Source organism: Monodelphis domestica, chromosome 4 (assembly GCF_027887165.1).
Source record: "Monodelphis domestica isolate mMonDom1 chromosome 4, mMonDom1.pri, whole genome shotgun sequence".
NCBI classification, from domain to species: Eukaryota; Metazoa; Chordata; class Mammalia; order Didelphimorphia; family Didelphidae; genus Monodelphis; species Monodelphis domestica.
In genome coordinates this window covers 154435037-154451508 of record NC_077230.1, presented here as the reverse complement: position 1 = coordinate 154451508, position 16472 = coordinate 154435037, and the positions used below count along the sequence as shown (strand labels likewise).

Here is a 16472-nt window from a genome sequence, read left to right as displayed (position 1 = left end):
TGGACTACAGTAGGAAGAAAATTGCAGAATTTTTTATGGTGAAATCAAAGCAAAACAAAGAGAATGAATTATGGTTTAAATAATGAGGCTCTAGTCTTAATTTGTTTGCTGAATATAGGTCATATTCTTACTGTTATTTTAGTAGGTTATTTTTTTGTTAAATAGAGGGAACCTCATTAATTTGCATATCAACAATTTGAGCTTTCAGTGATTACTTGAAGGAATAGACTGATTTAGTGTTACAAAGCATGTCATTTCTGCATAGAATACACAAATTCATAGTACAAGCACACTCATCAAAGGAGCCAATGAAAATAGTTAGGAGAGCCAGCTCAAACTTTCAAGACTACCATTTATTCAATCAGTCAATGAGCAATTATATACTTCATTCATGAATTACATATCTTTTCTTTCTATTGATTAATGCAAGTCCCCTAAGGTCATCTACTGGTAAAGAATTCTATAACTTCAGTTATCATAAGTACTTGTATGTAACTATATTTCTTTTAAAATGTTAGAAATGTAGATGTTTCTCTAATCCAGTCTGGATTTGATGTCTAAGTGAGTCCAAAAGAATGATGTTTTACATTTTAATACTTTCTTGCTAGAGAGACATATTTTATATCCTTTTGACACTTTCATTATTATTCTCTTTCCTCTAGTTCAAATATAAGGAGGCATATGAGAAAGACAAAGGAAAGCAAGTTGGATTTCTTAGTCTTCAGGATGACCCTAAACTGGTCCACTACATGAATGTGGCCAAAATACAGTCAGACCGGGAATACAAGAAAGGTTATGAAGCCAGCAAGACCAGGTATCATACACCCTTGGATATGTTCAGCGTGATAGCTGCAAAGAAGTCTCAGGAAGCTACTACCAATACCAACTACAGACAGCCAATCCATCATTATACCCTCTTGCCCGATGCCCTGAATATGGAGCATTCCAGAAATGCAATGCAGATCCAGAGTGATGTATGTATTAATCAATGGACTTGCTAATTGATTATATATAAACTAGTAATATAATACCTACTAGTTATATATTAGTGCATCTATAAACAGGCATTGTGCTAAGTGCCAGAATTAATAGCGTAAAGGAAGGCTTTATGCAGAATATGGGTCTCTCACTTGGGATTTGAAGGAAACCAAGGAGGCCAGGAGATGGAGATGTGTAGGAAAAAATTCCAAGTAGGGTAATAGCCAGGGAAAATACTTGGAATTGTAAGATGGAGTATCTTATTACTGGAATAGCAAGGAGATCACTGTCACTTGATTAAAGAGTTGGCTTGTGTGTATGGAAGGGAGCAAGATGTACCCTGTAAGAAGACTGGAAAGGTATGGGGTTGTATAAACCAGTAACTTATCTAGTCCAAATAATCAGGATTAAATTTTCTTTTGCCATAGTTGGGAAGGAGTCGGAATCCCATGAACTCTATATAAAAGTTTATTGAGGAAGCTCCTTTTCAGTGCTCCTGTCTGTTTCCAGAGATTGGTAAAGGATCAGTTTAAGCAGTTGATTCATTTAGGCTATATTCTGCCAGAATACAGATAGGCAATGTGGTATAGTGCATAGAGAGTTGGAGTCAGAGCCAAGAAGATTTGACTTCAAGTCTGGCTTTTGACATATACTGACTGTTACCCTAGGTAAGTCATTTAACATCCCTTTGTCCTGAGCGACTCTCTAAGATTCCAAGTTGCAAAGGAGATACCAATCTGCATTGGCAGAGGGAATTTCCTTATAGCAATTAAATCATAGATCCAATCTCTATACTTACCTGACTGAGTGACATAAAGCTAATTCTTGGATAAAAGGTAGATTTAGGAATAAGTTTATATTATTCTGTGTACTTAGCTACCTCATTTTTAAAGTGAGAGGACTAGATTAGAAGAACATTAAAATCTCTTCTGGCTCTGCCAGTTTATCATTAAATCTCCTTCATGAAAGGGAGATTTGAAACATATTAGACAGCTATTCTTCATGTCATCACCAATGCTTCTGGGAGTTGAGGTTCATCTGAGGAGGTCTGTCTTCTAGTAACTCTACTCAACCAACTCAATACTCTTTAAAAATCATTTTGATTCATAAAAAAAAAACAACTTCTTAGCTTTTCTTCTCTTTTCCCCAACAAAGTATAATTGAAAGCTAAAAAGGAATGACCCCATAAACTCTCCTAGGTAGCAAATATATGTTCTATTCAAGTGATCCCAAAGAGTAGAAAGTAGGTTGCTCCCATTGTATTTGCAACAATGAATAAATCATTCAGGGAAAGAAGCCCAAATTCTGACTGTTCCTGCCTGGATGTTTCCCTTTTGTTTTCTAGAATCTTTATAAGTCAGATTTCACCAACTGGATGAGAGGAATTGGGTGGGTGCCAGCAGAATCCTTGGAAGTGGAGAAAGCAAAAAGAGCTGGAGAGATTCTCAGTGAGAAGAAGTACCGCCAACATCCAGAAAAACTGAAGTTCACCTATGATATGGATGCTATGGAACAAGTGCTTAACAAAAATAACAAGCTGACAATGAACAAGGTAAAATCCAACATTTTATAATCAAGCAGAATCTTCAAATAACTTTTCTAGGCAGTTCTATCAGATGATAAGATCATTTTCCTTAAAGTTTTTATAGTAGGGGATTCCATGATTTTAATAATTTCAGGGTCTAATAATCCACTGGTACAAAGGAAAACTTTGCCAATTGGGCCCATTCTCTTTCTTGGTGCATTAGAATTTCTACTTGACCAAGAATCAGAGGCCCAATATTTTGATTTTAGTCCTACTGTCTACTAGCCATGTGACTTTGGACCATAGTTTTCTCTTGGTCACAATTTTCTCATCTATAACATGTGAGGGTTGGTCCACAGGATTTTTAGGAATCCTTCTATTTCAAAAGATATGACTCCTTGATTCTTACTAGAAATCTCTTCTTTAGATCAATTATTAGTCATCTTCTCTGTGTCTAAACTATGGCTAAATTAAAAACCATTGTCTATAATTGAGCCAAAAGAGGACCATGAAATTTGGCAGACATTGGTGATCAGTACCATGAATCAATGGATTTGTTGCTCAAGTGAAAGTGGATTCACAGGGGATGAGGCCAGACAATTCACTCATCTTGTAGCAATTTATGCCAAGTTCCTACTATTGCCATTTATTCCACTTTCCTCTAATGTTATATTTAATGTTACTGGGTGAATAAAAGGAGTAGCTAGTTGGTTTATAAATTAATATTTTTTAAAGCATCACTTTATTTTTTTAAAAATTGTTATCACTCCATCATTTTTGCTTCTCCAGGATCACTGATCTTCATCCATTTAACTTGTTACTTGGAGACCATGTTCTTAGTCATTTTGCAGTTCACTGTGCAACCTCAGCATTTCCTTAATGTCCTTATTAAAGTTCTGAGTTAAAGAACAGATAGTACCCAACCCTTTATTTTAAAAAGGGGTCCTCAACAAGAATAAATGGCATTCCTGTTAATACATGCCAGTGTAGGGTTCCCCCACCAATAAAAGCATAATATTGCGAATAGCTAAATCATCCCGAATCAACAGAAAACCACAAGAACCTAATTGTGCATAAATCTTATTTTCTGGGATCCTCCATATGGGATCACTTCTCAAGTTTTTCTCACTCTAAAGTACTTCAATCTTCTCATTGCAGAGACTCTACACTGAGAAATGGAACAAAGACAAGACTACCATCCACGTTATGCCTGACACTCCAGAAATTCTATTGTCCAGAGCAAACCAAGTTACCATGAGTGATGTAAGTAGATAAAGTCAAAAAAGGACACTCAGTCTTCAATTAAAACATGCCATTGTGTTTTTTTAAAGAATTCCTTATCTTCTGTCTTGGAATCAATATTCTTTATTGGTTTGAAGTAAGAAGAACAGTAAAAGCTAGGCAATGGGGGTTAAGTGATTTGTCCAGGATCACACAGCTAGGAAGTGTCTGAGGCCATATTTGAACCCTGGACCTCCTGATTCTAGGCTTGGCTCTCAATCCACAGAGGCACATAGTTAGTCATTGTCATGTTTTATACCTGATTTTTTAATCAATCCTGGGGGGGCAGGTGAAGAATGACTTTCTTGCCTGAGTAATAAAATTATCTTCTTTTCCTTTTTTGTGGATTAGAAACTCTACAGATCTGGCTGGGAAGAGGCTAAGAAGAAAGGCTATGACCTGAGGCCAGATGCTATCTCAATACAGGCTGCAAAATCCTCTAGAGACATTGCTAGTGATGTAAGTACTCTTACTGAGCCTTAATTAAGATAGAAGTACAAAATCAGTGTAAAATGTAACAGGCTTAAATGACTCATGAATTGCTTTCATTCTACACCTGGGCACTATTTATCCTTTTTTTTAACAGTTTAATAATATTTTATTTTTCCCAATCGCATTTAAAAACAGGTTTTAACATTTATTTTACAAAATTTTGAGTTACTTTCCCCCCACTCCCCAATTCCCTGAGACGGTAATCAATTTAAAAGAGGTAATACATTTGAAACCATGCAAAGCATTTCCATATTATGCACGTGTAATCATGCAAAACACATTTCCATATGTTGTAAAAGAAAATACAGACCAAAAAAATTTAAACTCATGAAAAAAATAAAATGAAAAATAATATACTTTGATCTGTATTCAAACGTATTATTTATGCTTGAAGGGGCCTCCATTCTGCATAACCCTTATTGAAAATGGAAGGAATTCAGTAGTTTTGCTCAGTTGCCCTTCTAAACACATTGTGGTCAGTTCTCTAAAACTTTTTTCTTAGCAACTTTGCACAAACTTTGATGCCTTTGGACTCTAATTGAGTTATTTTTTTACTTAGCATAAATGTGAAATTATAATAGTAGCTTATATTTTTATAGTATTTGAAGGGTTACAAACACTATACATATTTTACCTCATTTGATCAAACAACTGAGGAAAGGAATTAAATCTTTTTAACCCAATTTTTCCCAGGAATTTCTCATTTAATTCACACTGGTCTGTCAAGCCAAACTACAGTATTAGTTAAAAGGGCATCATTTACAGCTTTGATTCAAGAATCAAATGACCTGGACATTTCCAGAGCCTAAAGATGCTCTTTGGGACAATTATTCGGGAGAGTCTCCTGATAAGTAGATAGCAGGGTGAAAATAATTTTTAAAGGATTTTTATGAAACTTTTCAAAAAAACTAATAAGCACTTACTTTTCTTCCCTTCTCCACTGGGAAAATCCTCATAACAATGTACAAAGTCAAGCAAAACATATTCCTATATTTGCTATGTCCAAAAATATGTCTTATTCTGCTTAGTCAATCACCTTTCTGTCAGGTGGTAGGTAGCATTTTTCACCGCTGTTCTTTTAGAATAATGGTCGAACATTTTATGTTAATAATAGTCCTTAATTCTTTTGAAGTTGTTCATTCTTACAATATATCATAGTTCCAGTAAAAAGTATTCTCCTGGGTCTATTACATCAGTTCATCTAAGCCTCCAAAACTGACTCATGACACAATAGTATTCCTTTATATCCAAATATCCTAATTCAGTTATTCCTTCTTCTTAACACGCATGTAAAGAAATTATGCATCTTGAGTCTGCCTTCATTTTTGAGTTACGGGGATTCTAAATGAGCTCATTTTCCCTCATGTAGACTGAACTTTTGGGGGCTAATGAGGAAACTTGAGATGAAATCTTTTATTTCTTAATCCATCTCTATTTAGCTTCTCTTTTGCTTATTTTAAACCAGCTGAAACCAAATACATTTTAAAATGGTAGCCACCATATGGCTATGGGAACCTGTTCTTTTCACTTACTCATTATCATTGTCCTACTTTCTCCTTCCTGTGACAGTACAAGTACAAGCAAGCCTATGAAAAAGCCAAAGGGAAGCACATTGGCTTCCGGAGCCTTGAAGATGATCCCAAGTTAGTGCACTTCATGCAAGTGGCTAAAATGCAGTCTGACCGAGAATACAAGAAGGGCTATGAGAAGTCAAAGACATCATTCCACACTCCAGTGGACATGCTCAGCGTTGTGGCAGCAAAGAAATCACAGGAAGTGGCTACCAATACCAACTATAGGCATTTGATCCACACGTACAACATGCTGCCAGATTCCATGAGCTTTGAGTTAGCCAAAAATATGATGCAGATCCAGAGCGATGTAAGTGAAAGACCAAAGTATTTGTGCATATTGACTCAGGGACCCTTGAATACTTTGAAAGTCACGGCCATAGAGAAGAGGAAGAGGAAAAGCAGGAAAACAAATGTTACTGATTATCTTTGCTCTTTGTCCTGATATTGCCCCAACTTTTGCAATGAACAGTGACTGTGACATTTTCTAATGTTGCTGTGGCACTCCACAGATAGTAAAAAGTATTATGTATATATAACATGTAGATTATATATAAATATATTTGTATAGGAGCAGCTATTAGAAAGATTATACTAAATGATACCAGTGAAGATAGAAAGAGGCATGTAGATAGAGAACTCAGCACTTATGACTACTCATTTGCTTATATGTTTGGGGGAAGGAAGGAAGGAAGGAAGGAAGGAAGGAAGGAAGGAAGGAAGGAAGGAAGGAAGGAAGGAAGGAAGGAAGGAAGGAAGGAAGGAAGGGGGAGGGAGGGAGCAAGGAACGAAGGAACGAAGAAAAAAAGAAAGGGAAGAAGGATATACAAAGTACCTACTATATGCCAGGCACTGTGCCAAATATTATCTATTAGGCACTTTATAAATATTATTTCATTTGATCCCTCAGAATGCCTGCCTCTTGGAGGTAGGTGCTATTAATATCTTCATTCTACAGTTGAGAAGCCTGAGGTGAATAAAGACTAAGTGACTTGCCTAAGGTCACATAGCCAATAAGTGTCTGAGGTCAGCTCTGAACTTGGACCTTCCTGATCCAAGGCCCAGAGTACCATCCACTGTGCCACATAAGAGAAAAAAGACTAAAACTAGGAAGTACATATTACCTGGGCCAGAGAGAAAGAAATGGGTTGAGAGGGCATACACTATCCAAGCAGAAATAGATATAGTGCAATGTGCACAAGGCAAAAGTCAGAGCTGAGGGAAAAGCCCCGTTTACCCCAAACAGCTGTGAGGTCTTTAAAAAGCAAAGGTATGTAGTGACAGACTGATGAGTGGGGTGGGGGAATGGCTTCCAAGAGGCTGCCTGAAGTTTGATTAAAAAATGGAATATATTCAGGGTGACAAGATATAGAAACCAAGTTGCTTGTAAAATCTAGAAGTAAATTAGTTTGAGAGAATGTTCCTCAACAGAGTGCTGTACCACAAAAAAGAGACTTGAACTTGGATTCATGGAACCTGAGTATAAATACCAGCTCCCCCATTTCATTGCCTATATAACCATGGGGAAATTACTTAGCCTCTCTGGGACTCAGTTTTCTCAATTCTAAGATGAAGGCCTGGATGAGATGACCACTAAGGTCCCTTTCAAGCTCAAAAGCTATGATCTAGGGAACTGTGACTCAGAGATAAAATTCCTATAGGAAATTATTTTCTATTTGCATTTGAATAGCATTTTTCTCTCTAAGATAATTGTGAAAGGAAACTGACACAACAACCCTAAACTTAGTAAAATTATAACATGAGATAAAATCCAAGCTTTGTTGTTTTCTAGATGACTTTAGGAAATTCACTTAACTTCCTTGATTCTCAGTTTTCTCATCAGTAAAATGGGAGCAGGGAATGTGGTTTAGGTTATCTTGATCTTTTTCCATTTCCAGGATTTGATGTCTCTTTTGATATAGTAAAAAAAGGAATGGAAGTTGAATGTTTAAAATGATTGAATTTTAACATTTTATTGTTTGAAAACAAAAATGGAAGCCATTAACTATAATGTATTCTGTTTTGTTGATCTGTACTACCTCTCCAATGCCCACAAGACTAATCAATGTCTCATTCTCTCTCTCAAAACCTTTTTAAAAAAAGAATCAGTACAAAGCAGACTATGATGACTTCATGAAAGGTATCGGGTGGCTACCCCTAGGCTCACTGGAAGCTGAGAAAAATAAGAAAGCAATGGAAATCATCAGTGAAAAGAAATACCGCCAACATCCAGACACTCTCAAGTATTCTACTTTGATGGACTCAATGAACATGGTTCTAGCACAAAATAATGCAAAAATTATGAATGAAGTAAGTAAACATTTCAAAATTTTAGTTATTCAAAGGGAGCATAAAAAATGAAGTCCTTGGAGTGAGAAGAACTAGGACCTATTACAAAATGTCTGTGCTTCAGCAATGAGATACTAAGAAAGTCACTTGAGATCTCTGAGCTCAGTTTTCTTCCCTGAAAAATAATTGTAACAATACCATGCCTCTCAGGGTTGTAAGAAGCCTACAAAATAATGCATGTGAAAGTGCAATGTATATCACAAAGCTGTGACAACTTAAGGTATTATTATGTATTTGATACTTTAAGGAGATTGAGAATTGAGTGGGATTTGCAGTAAGACAGATATCATAGGCATGTAGGGAAAAACTAAGAGAGAGCTGTCCCAAAGGGGACAGAGGTCTTCAAGCAATGGCTGAATAGTCATTTGTCAAGTATCAATCCATCAACAAATTTGAATTAAGTGCACTCCAGATTCAGAGACAAAAATGAAGTAGTTCCTACCTTCAAGGAGTTGGTATTCCATCAGGGGAGATGAGTACTTAGAGGAGAATCTTTTTCAGATAACAGGTTGGACTAATGGCCAGAGAAGTCCCTTCTCACTTTGGAATTCTGTGATCAATGTCATGGGGAGATTACAGACATGGGTATTCTCTTTACTAGTAAAGATTACCATCCAGTATTGTTGTTTAGTCTTTCAGTCACATCTGATTCTCCATGACACCATTGGAATTTTCTTGGCAAAGATACTGAAGAGATTTGCCATTTCCTTCTTCAGCTCATTTGACAGATGAGGAAATTAAGGCAAATGGGGTTTAAGTGACTTGCCCAGGTCACACAGTTAGTAACTGTCTGAGGACAGATTTGAACTTTGTTCATCTGGGCAAAATTCTCAAGTTGGAAAGAAAGGCAAAAACATTCTCTTGACTCAGGTCTGATCAGTGTGCCACGTGGCTAGCCCATTATTACTTAAATTGCATTAAAAGTGTGTCTCTCTATAAGTATGCTTATTTTTGGATAAGTACATCATACACTTATTCTACAAGTCTCCATGAAGTTTTAAACTACTATAGAAGCTCTTTAGCTTAGAGAGCAGGGCTCAGTGACAGTTAATTAAGTTTGGAAAATAGAAGTGACCTATGGATAAATCTTCCACATTACTGATGTAGGAAGTGCTTTAAAAACTATAATGAGATAAATGCAACGTCCATTCAATACTACTTACCCTGCATGAATTGGAACTGCCTTATTGCTGTGAGGAACCAATGCCAGTTTGTGAGAATCAGGGGCTCTACAACCCACTGTGCAGATGTTGGCATGCAGAGACCCTGCTCTTACCAACTGAACTGCTCTCATATGGTCACAATCTAGGTATCCCCATGGCCATATGAAGACACCACGAGGATATTCAGTTAGTAAGCAGCAATGGTGAAGAACCATTCTAGAACACAGAAACATGGCACTGTATCTTCATTTTTTCCTCAACATCAGTTCTACAGAATAATAATCCTTCTTACACAGGAAAATTTTAATTGCATCTCCTAAAAGAATGTTGGCCTAATAGGTAATCTTCACTTCTCCATTTCTATTTCAAGTCTAGAAATGCTGAAATGCCCATAATTATTTAAAAAAAAAAAAGGACCTGGGAATTCCTCCAATGAGTCAGCAAGAGGTCTCTTTAAGCCTGTTTCACATCTTTAGAGGTTGCATATTCAGGGCGTGATATAGGACTATATGGGGTATCTGAGATCTAAACCAATCCCTAGGAAATCGAGACCTGGGGGAATGAGGTGGTTAATACCAAAGGTAAAATTGTGAGTTGGGGCCATAGCTGGAGTGAGGTCCTTACCTGAACTCTAGTCCTCTTGCATCTTTTCACTTCAACAGAGCTAATTCAATCATTACCTTAAAATTAAGTTCTTGAAAGAGCAGCAACTGTTTACATATAAACAAGATGAATTTTTTGGAAAGGCTTTAAAATTTTTATTTTACTATTTTTCAATTAAGCATTAATTTTCTCTACTTTCCAACTCCTCCCTGTTTCCTCATTGATTAAACAAAAAAAAATGAAAGAAGGGAGAGAGGGAGAGAGGAAGGAAAGAAAAAGGAAAGAAGAAGGAAGGAAGGAAGGAAGGAAGGAAGGAAGGAAGGAAGGAAGGAAGGAAGGAAGGAAGGAAGGAAGGAAGGAAGGAAGGAAGGAAGGAAGGAAGGGAGGCAGGGAGGGAGGGAGGGAGGGAGGCAGGGAGGGAGGGAAAGAGAGACGGAGACAGAGAAAGAAAGAAAGAAAGAAAGAAAGAAAGAAAGAAAGAAAGAAAGAAAGAAAGAAAGAAAGAAAGAAAGAAAGAAAGAAAGAAAGAAAGAAAGAAAGAAAGAAAGAAAGAAAGAAAGAAAGAAAGAAAGAAAGAAAGAAAGAAAGAAAGAGAGAAAGAAAGAGAGAAAGAGAGAGAGAGAAAGAAAGAAAGAAAGAAAGAAAGAAAGAAAGAAAGAAAGAAAGAAAGAAAGAAAGAAAGAAAGAAAGAAAGAAAGAAAGAAAGAAAGAAAGAAAGAAAGAAAGAAAGAAAGAAAGAGAAAAAAAAGAAAGAAACCCTTATAATAAATGAACATAATTAAGCAAAGCAAATTCCCACACTGGGCATGTACAAATATTTATGACTCATTTTACATCTTGAATCTATCATATCTATTTCAGAACATGGATATCATGTTTCATCTCTGGTCCTCTAGATCTTGGTTTGTCACTGCACTGATCAGTGTTCTTCAAGAAGTTTTTTATTCTAATTTCTCTAATTTTGGGTTTTCTAGCATCTCTACAAACAAGCCTGGGAAGCAGATAAGACCAAAGTTCATATCATGCCGGATCATCCTCAGATTGTTTTGGCAAAAGCAAATGCAATTAACATGAGTGATGTAAGTATGTATGTCCCAAACATATTTTCCCTATCTTTTCTATTAGAATCTATTAATTCACTGATTCTTTAGATAAGCAAGTATTTATTGAGCATCTATTATATACACTATACTATGCTCTCAGGTGATGCTGTAAAGATATAAAAGGAGGCATTCAACTTTCAGGAAAGACTTCTATGTCTGAGGAACATAATGGTGGTATTCCAGACAGGAAATCAAAAACGATGTCCTTTCTCATACTGTGTTTATAAACTCCCTCTGTTAGTTGGACATAGGATTGATGATGGGATGGGGCCTAGATGCTTAGAGGTCTAAACTCTGAAAAAGTGATAGCACAACTGTGTGACAATAGAAATCTGTGGTTAAATTTCCTTTAAGACTAAGGAGGAACACTCTGGCAGCAGGAGAGGGATAAGAGAGAAGAGGAGCCTGAGCTTTCATTTCTTTTAACTGGATTTGTTCATCTGGGCAAATTTCTCAAGTTGGAAAGAAAGACAGAGCCATTATTGAAGCTGACAATGAGGAAATACCATACTTTATATTCCAGTGTTGGATATTTTCTTTTTCCTTTTTTTTTTGCCTAACTGGAATTGGTATATGCTTTTTCTTTTTCAAAAAACACTTTTCCTTGGTTGAGATTCCTTTCATGGGGTTTAGGAATCACTGACATTCTTAGAGTGACACAATTCCATATATTTAAAAGAACCAATTAAAACTTTATTAGTTTGATTTGAAGTATCACTGAATATATGGATTTTGCTCTCTCTGTCCCTTAATTTTGACCTTGCTATATGACATCAATATAGTAGTGTTATTACCTAGTTTCTGATCCAACCTGTGACACTCATTGTGTATGTTCTTTGACAAATTTTTTATACTCTCTGGGCTATATTTCTTTCAACAGTAAGGTAGAAATTAGATTAAACTAGATGACTTTTTAAGAACTCTTTTTCTTCCTTTCATCCTTCCTATATTTTTCTTTATTCTTTTCTTCCATGTTCTCTTTTTCTTTCTCCTTTCACCCTCCCTCTTTTCTATTTTATTTTTTCTTTCTTTCTTCCTTTCTCTGTTCCTTCCTCTCTTTTGTTTCTCTATTTCTTCTTTCTTTCTTTCCTTCCTTCTAAGTTCAGTCTTTTAATGACCCTCATAATAGAACCTCTGAGTTTCCAGTTCCTGCTATCCTTTGCTCTCATCAGACCACATCTCTGAAGTATCAAGTTAGTTTAAAATGCTATATTTTGTAAATGACACTAATATGCTACTAGACATGTCTAAGGGAAACAGATCAGAATAGTAAGGTAACAGGTGATCATAGGTTGGGATATTTAACTTGAACAAAAGAATACTTTGAAGGGACACAATCACTGTCCTCAAGGGCTTGAAGGACTGGTTCTGCTAAGTTCCAGAGGGCATAATTAGGAGACCTTGATAGAAATCAGAGAGAAGCAGATTTTAGGTAGCTCAGAGGAAATGGACAAAAGCAGAGATTGACTCAGAAGGAAGTAGTTCTTAAAGCAGAAAGTGGATAGTCATTTATTGCAATGCTGCAGAGATGGTTCATTTGGCTTCTGATATCCTTCCATTCTCCATATTCTGTGATATTGTAGGAACATTTATTCTGTGCAACTTTCACACCATCACTAGAGCATTCTATCCAACAAGAAAAAGGACTCCATTAAAAAAAAAGATTGAGGATTTCCCATTTTTAAGGCAAAAAAAAATGTCTGTTTCTCTTTACAGAAACTATACAAACTTTCCTTGGAAGAGGCAAAGAAGAAGGGATATGATCTCAGAACTGATGCAATTCCTATCACTGCTGCCAAAGCTTCCAGAGATATTGCTAGTGATGTAAGTCTGAATGGAAACAATTACCTGAACTTTATTTCTCCCTACAAGCACACTTCATCAAGATTGACTTCTGGAAATACTAAAGAGAAAATGTGCCTGCTGAAAGGAGCATTAGATTGCTTAGCTCATCTTGTCTATGCATACACTAAATTCCTCTATTTTGTCTTTCTATGACGTCTATAAATTGAAAAATTGATCTTCAATAGATGAAACTTATTGTATAATTAAAGAGCCCTGCATTCTATAAAGTCCAAAAAGGCAATTTAATAATGTTATAATGCCTCATTCCTTAAGAATAGGTCCTTACTGGGGGCAGCGGGGTAGCTCAGTAGATTGAGAGCCAGGTCTAGAGACGGGAGGTCCTAGGTTCAAATCTGGCCTCAGACACTCCCCAGCTGTGTGACCCTGGGCAAGTCACTTAACCCCCATTGCCTACCCCTTACCACTCTTCTGCCTTGGAGCCAATACACACTATTGACTCCAAGATGGAAGGTAACGGTTTAAATTAAATTTTTTTTTCATGAAAAAAGAATAGGTCCTTACCCATCATTCAGTTGCTCTGACTATGATTAAAAATCAGATGGACAATCTCCATTTTTTTATGCCTGGGAGTCATTGGGTACAGAAGAAACAGTGCTGGTTTTGAAGTCAGAAGACCTGAGTTTGAATCCCAACTTTGTTATCTACTACTTGCATGATATTAAACAAGTCATGTAATCTCTACAAACTTCCTTTTTCCTTGCTGATAAATGTGTGCATCTAAGGTTGAGGAATGGACTAGATGATATCAGACCTAAATTCATCACCCTGTGAATTAGCATTGTTTAATATCCTTTTTGCTTTGATTTTTATTCAGGAGAAGTTCTCTGACATATCTCTTATCTTCTTCACAGTATAAATACAAATATAATTATGAAAAGGAGAAGGGCAAGATGATTGGTTTCCGTAATCTTCAAGATGACCCTAAACTAGTCCATTACATGCAAGTGGCTAAGATGCAGTCTGACCGGGAATACAAGAAAAACTATGAGAATACCAAAACCAGCTACCACACTCCTGCTGACATGCTCAGTGTCACAGCAGCCAGGGACGCCCAGGCCAACATAAGCAACACTGCCTACAAGCATCTCATTCACAAGTACATCCTCCTTCCTGATGCAATGAACATTGAACTGTCCAGGAATATGAAACACATTCAAAGTGAAGTAAGTGCCCATTTCCTTTGGGGTTGTGGATTGTTGGTCCCAAGATATGAAAAGAGATTGCATTTTTCTGTTTAAGCAGACAAATTCTTGTCAAAGATGGGCAAAGGTAAGGTAGATTTTCTTCTTCTTCTTTTTATAGAATGAATATAAACAGGACTACAATGAATGGTACAAAGGCCTTGGCTGGAGTCCAGCAGGATCTCTGGAAGTAGAGAAGGCCAAGAAAGCTACTGAATATGCAAGTGACAGGAAATACCGTCAGCACCCTAGTAACTTTCAATTCAAGAAACTGAGTGACTCTATGGATATGGTGCTTGCAAAACAGAATGCACACACCATGAACAAGGTAAAATACATGTCATTCATTCTGAATTAATTCCCCTCTTGCTCCTCCCCCTCCCCCCCCAAAAAAACTGGTGTAGAAAGGAAGGGATGTTTGGTTGGCAGAACTCTTGTTTTTCATTTGGAGCCTTTAATATCTTTCTCTCATTTATAAACAGTTGAAAAATAATTCAGAGTATCTTTCTTCTCCTCCTTTCTTCTATTTTCTTCTCTTTTATATGCCTTTGCCTTTTTTCCTTAAAATTTGCCCTACTTTTTATTTTCCCTCCCAAAGTTCCAAAGTTGGGTTGGCAGTCAGTTAGAGAGGTCAGGGAATTATTGGTAGGGAATATAAGGCAAAAAAGCTTGATTGGTGGACAATAATTCTAATATCCATTCCCTTTCATCTGCCCTTACCCTTGATGAAATCTAAATGCAAATCTGATTAGTTATTATATGATTATTGCACATACTTATCTGCCTTGGAACCAATACACAATATTGATAGAAAGTAAGGGTGAAATTAAGAAAAAAGAAAGAAAAAATAGAAGCAATATTGATATTTGGAATTTTTTTAAAAAGACATTTCCTCCCCACCCTTTACGATTATCCTAATGATTTTCCTATTCTGTTTCTCTTTAGCATTTATATACTGTTGATTGGAACAAAGATAAGACTCAGATTCATGTTATGCCCGATACACCAGATATTCTACAGGCCAAGCAGAACCAGACATTGTATAGTCAGGTAAAGATATTTAAAGCTGCTTGATGTTAAGTATAAAAGTTTCTTTTTATATTTGGTCAAACATATTGATTAATTTAATCAAGGCCATGCTATAGAAACATAGAATGAAAAGAAGTAAAATACTCAAAAAATTCATTTTAATTAGTTTTACATTCTCCAATACACCCACCATAAGTAAATTTGACTAGCCCCACAAAAGGATATTTTTGTTATCAATTTATCATATGTATCACTTGGTCAGATCATACCTTAACTTCTGGGTCCAAATCTTGAACAGAGAAGTTGCTTAGCAATAGTAGAAAAAGTACTTTAAATTATTCTTTTTCTTCCTGCCCTAATAATGGACACAACCAAAAGTGATGAGCTCACTTGGGGCTCTCAGAGATTCTAATTTCTTATTTTGCTATTTCCAGCCATAAAACCTCAATGACAATAATGAAATATTTTGGCATACTCACCAATAATAGTCAAAACAGCTGTAAGGAATCAATCAACAAATATTTCTGAAATGCCTCTAGTAATCCAGGCATTGTTTCAAGTGGAATAAAATGACTAATATACAGATAGAATCCAAAAGTCACTCTCTGCAAAAACTTTACATTCTATTTGGGAAAAAAAGTGCATACATAAGTTTATATAACTCTAGAATAAAAAAAAGGTGTCCTGTGACTATAAAGTGCCTTTCAAGCTTATGTCGGACTGGGAAAAAAATTAGAAACTAAATGAAAATGCATATTTACTAAATGTTGAGACTACAAAAAAATAGCTTTTAAAAATGCCCAAATGGTCTCTTGTCCTATGTTTAAAGTTATAAAAGATGCTAGAATATGGCTATTCTCTCTTCAATTATATTTATGTTTTAAAAATCTATTAAAAATCAAGGGAAAATAACCAAAATGTCTTCTAATTTTAGAAACTGTATAAACTTGGATGGGAAGAAGCTTTAAAGAAAGGCTATGACCTCCGACCTGATGCACTCTCAGTCCAACTGGCCAAAGCTTCAAGGGACATTGCCAGTGATGTAAGTAACATATCAAATACTATTATATCACCTCTGTCTGAAACTATGACTGGTGTTTTACATGAACAGTTGCCATTAACAATAATTATTTAAAATACATTCAGGAAGACTATTCTTCAAATCTAGACTTCAGCCTTTTAAAATACTTTGTTTCTGACATCTAGACTTATTAGCCATTCTTTCCAAGTTTGTGGTATTTTTACATTTAATATATTTCCCTTCTGTGTCTTCATTTAGAGTTATTGATAGAAAATGTTGAACAAGAAACCATAAAACCAAAATCAGTTGC

At 36.0% G+C, this 16472-nt stretch overlaps 1 protein-coding gene across 40 annotated transcripts in view; it reads left to right on the top strand.

Moving 5' to 3' along the window:
- Positions 1 to 16472, top strand: part of NEB (nebulin) — a 232512-nt gene that overhangs the window by 72611 nt on the left and 143429 nt on the right. For all 40 annotated transcript variants that reach the window (XM_056793863.1, XM_056793864.1, XM_056793853.1 and 37 more), the window contains exons 41-52: positions 663 to 974; positions 2324 to 2530; positions 3662 to 3766; positions 4136 to 4243; positions 5846 to 6157; positions 7951 to 8157; positions 10937 to 11041; positions 12782 to 12889; positions 13783 to 14094; positions 14234 to 14440; positions 15058 to 15162; positions 16076 to 16183. In XM_056793863.1, the coding sequence (XP_056649841.1) occupies positions 663 to 974; positions 2324 to 2530; positions 3662 to 3766; positions 4136 to 4243; positions 5846 to 6157; positions 7951 to 8157; positions 10937 to 11041; positions 12782 to 12889; positions 13783 to 14094; positions 14234 to 14440; positions 15058 to 15162; positions 16076 to 16183 (2196 nt within the window). The remainder of the gene's footprint in view (positions 1 to 662; positions 975 to 2323; positions 2531 to 3661; positions 3767 to 4135; positions 4244 to 5845; positions 6158 to 7950; positions 8158 to 10936; positions 11042 to 12781; positions 12890 to 13782; positions 14095 to 14233; positions 14441 to 15057; positions 15163 to 16075; positions 16184 to 16472) is intronic.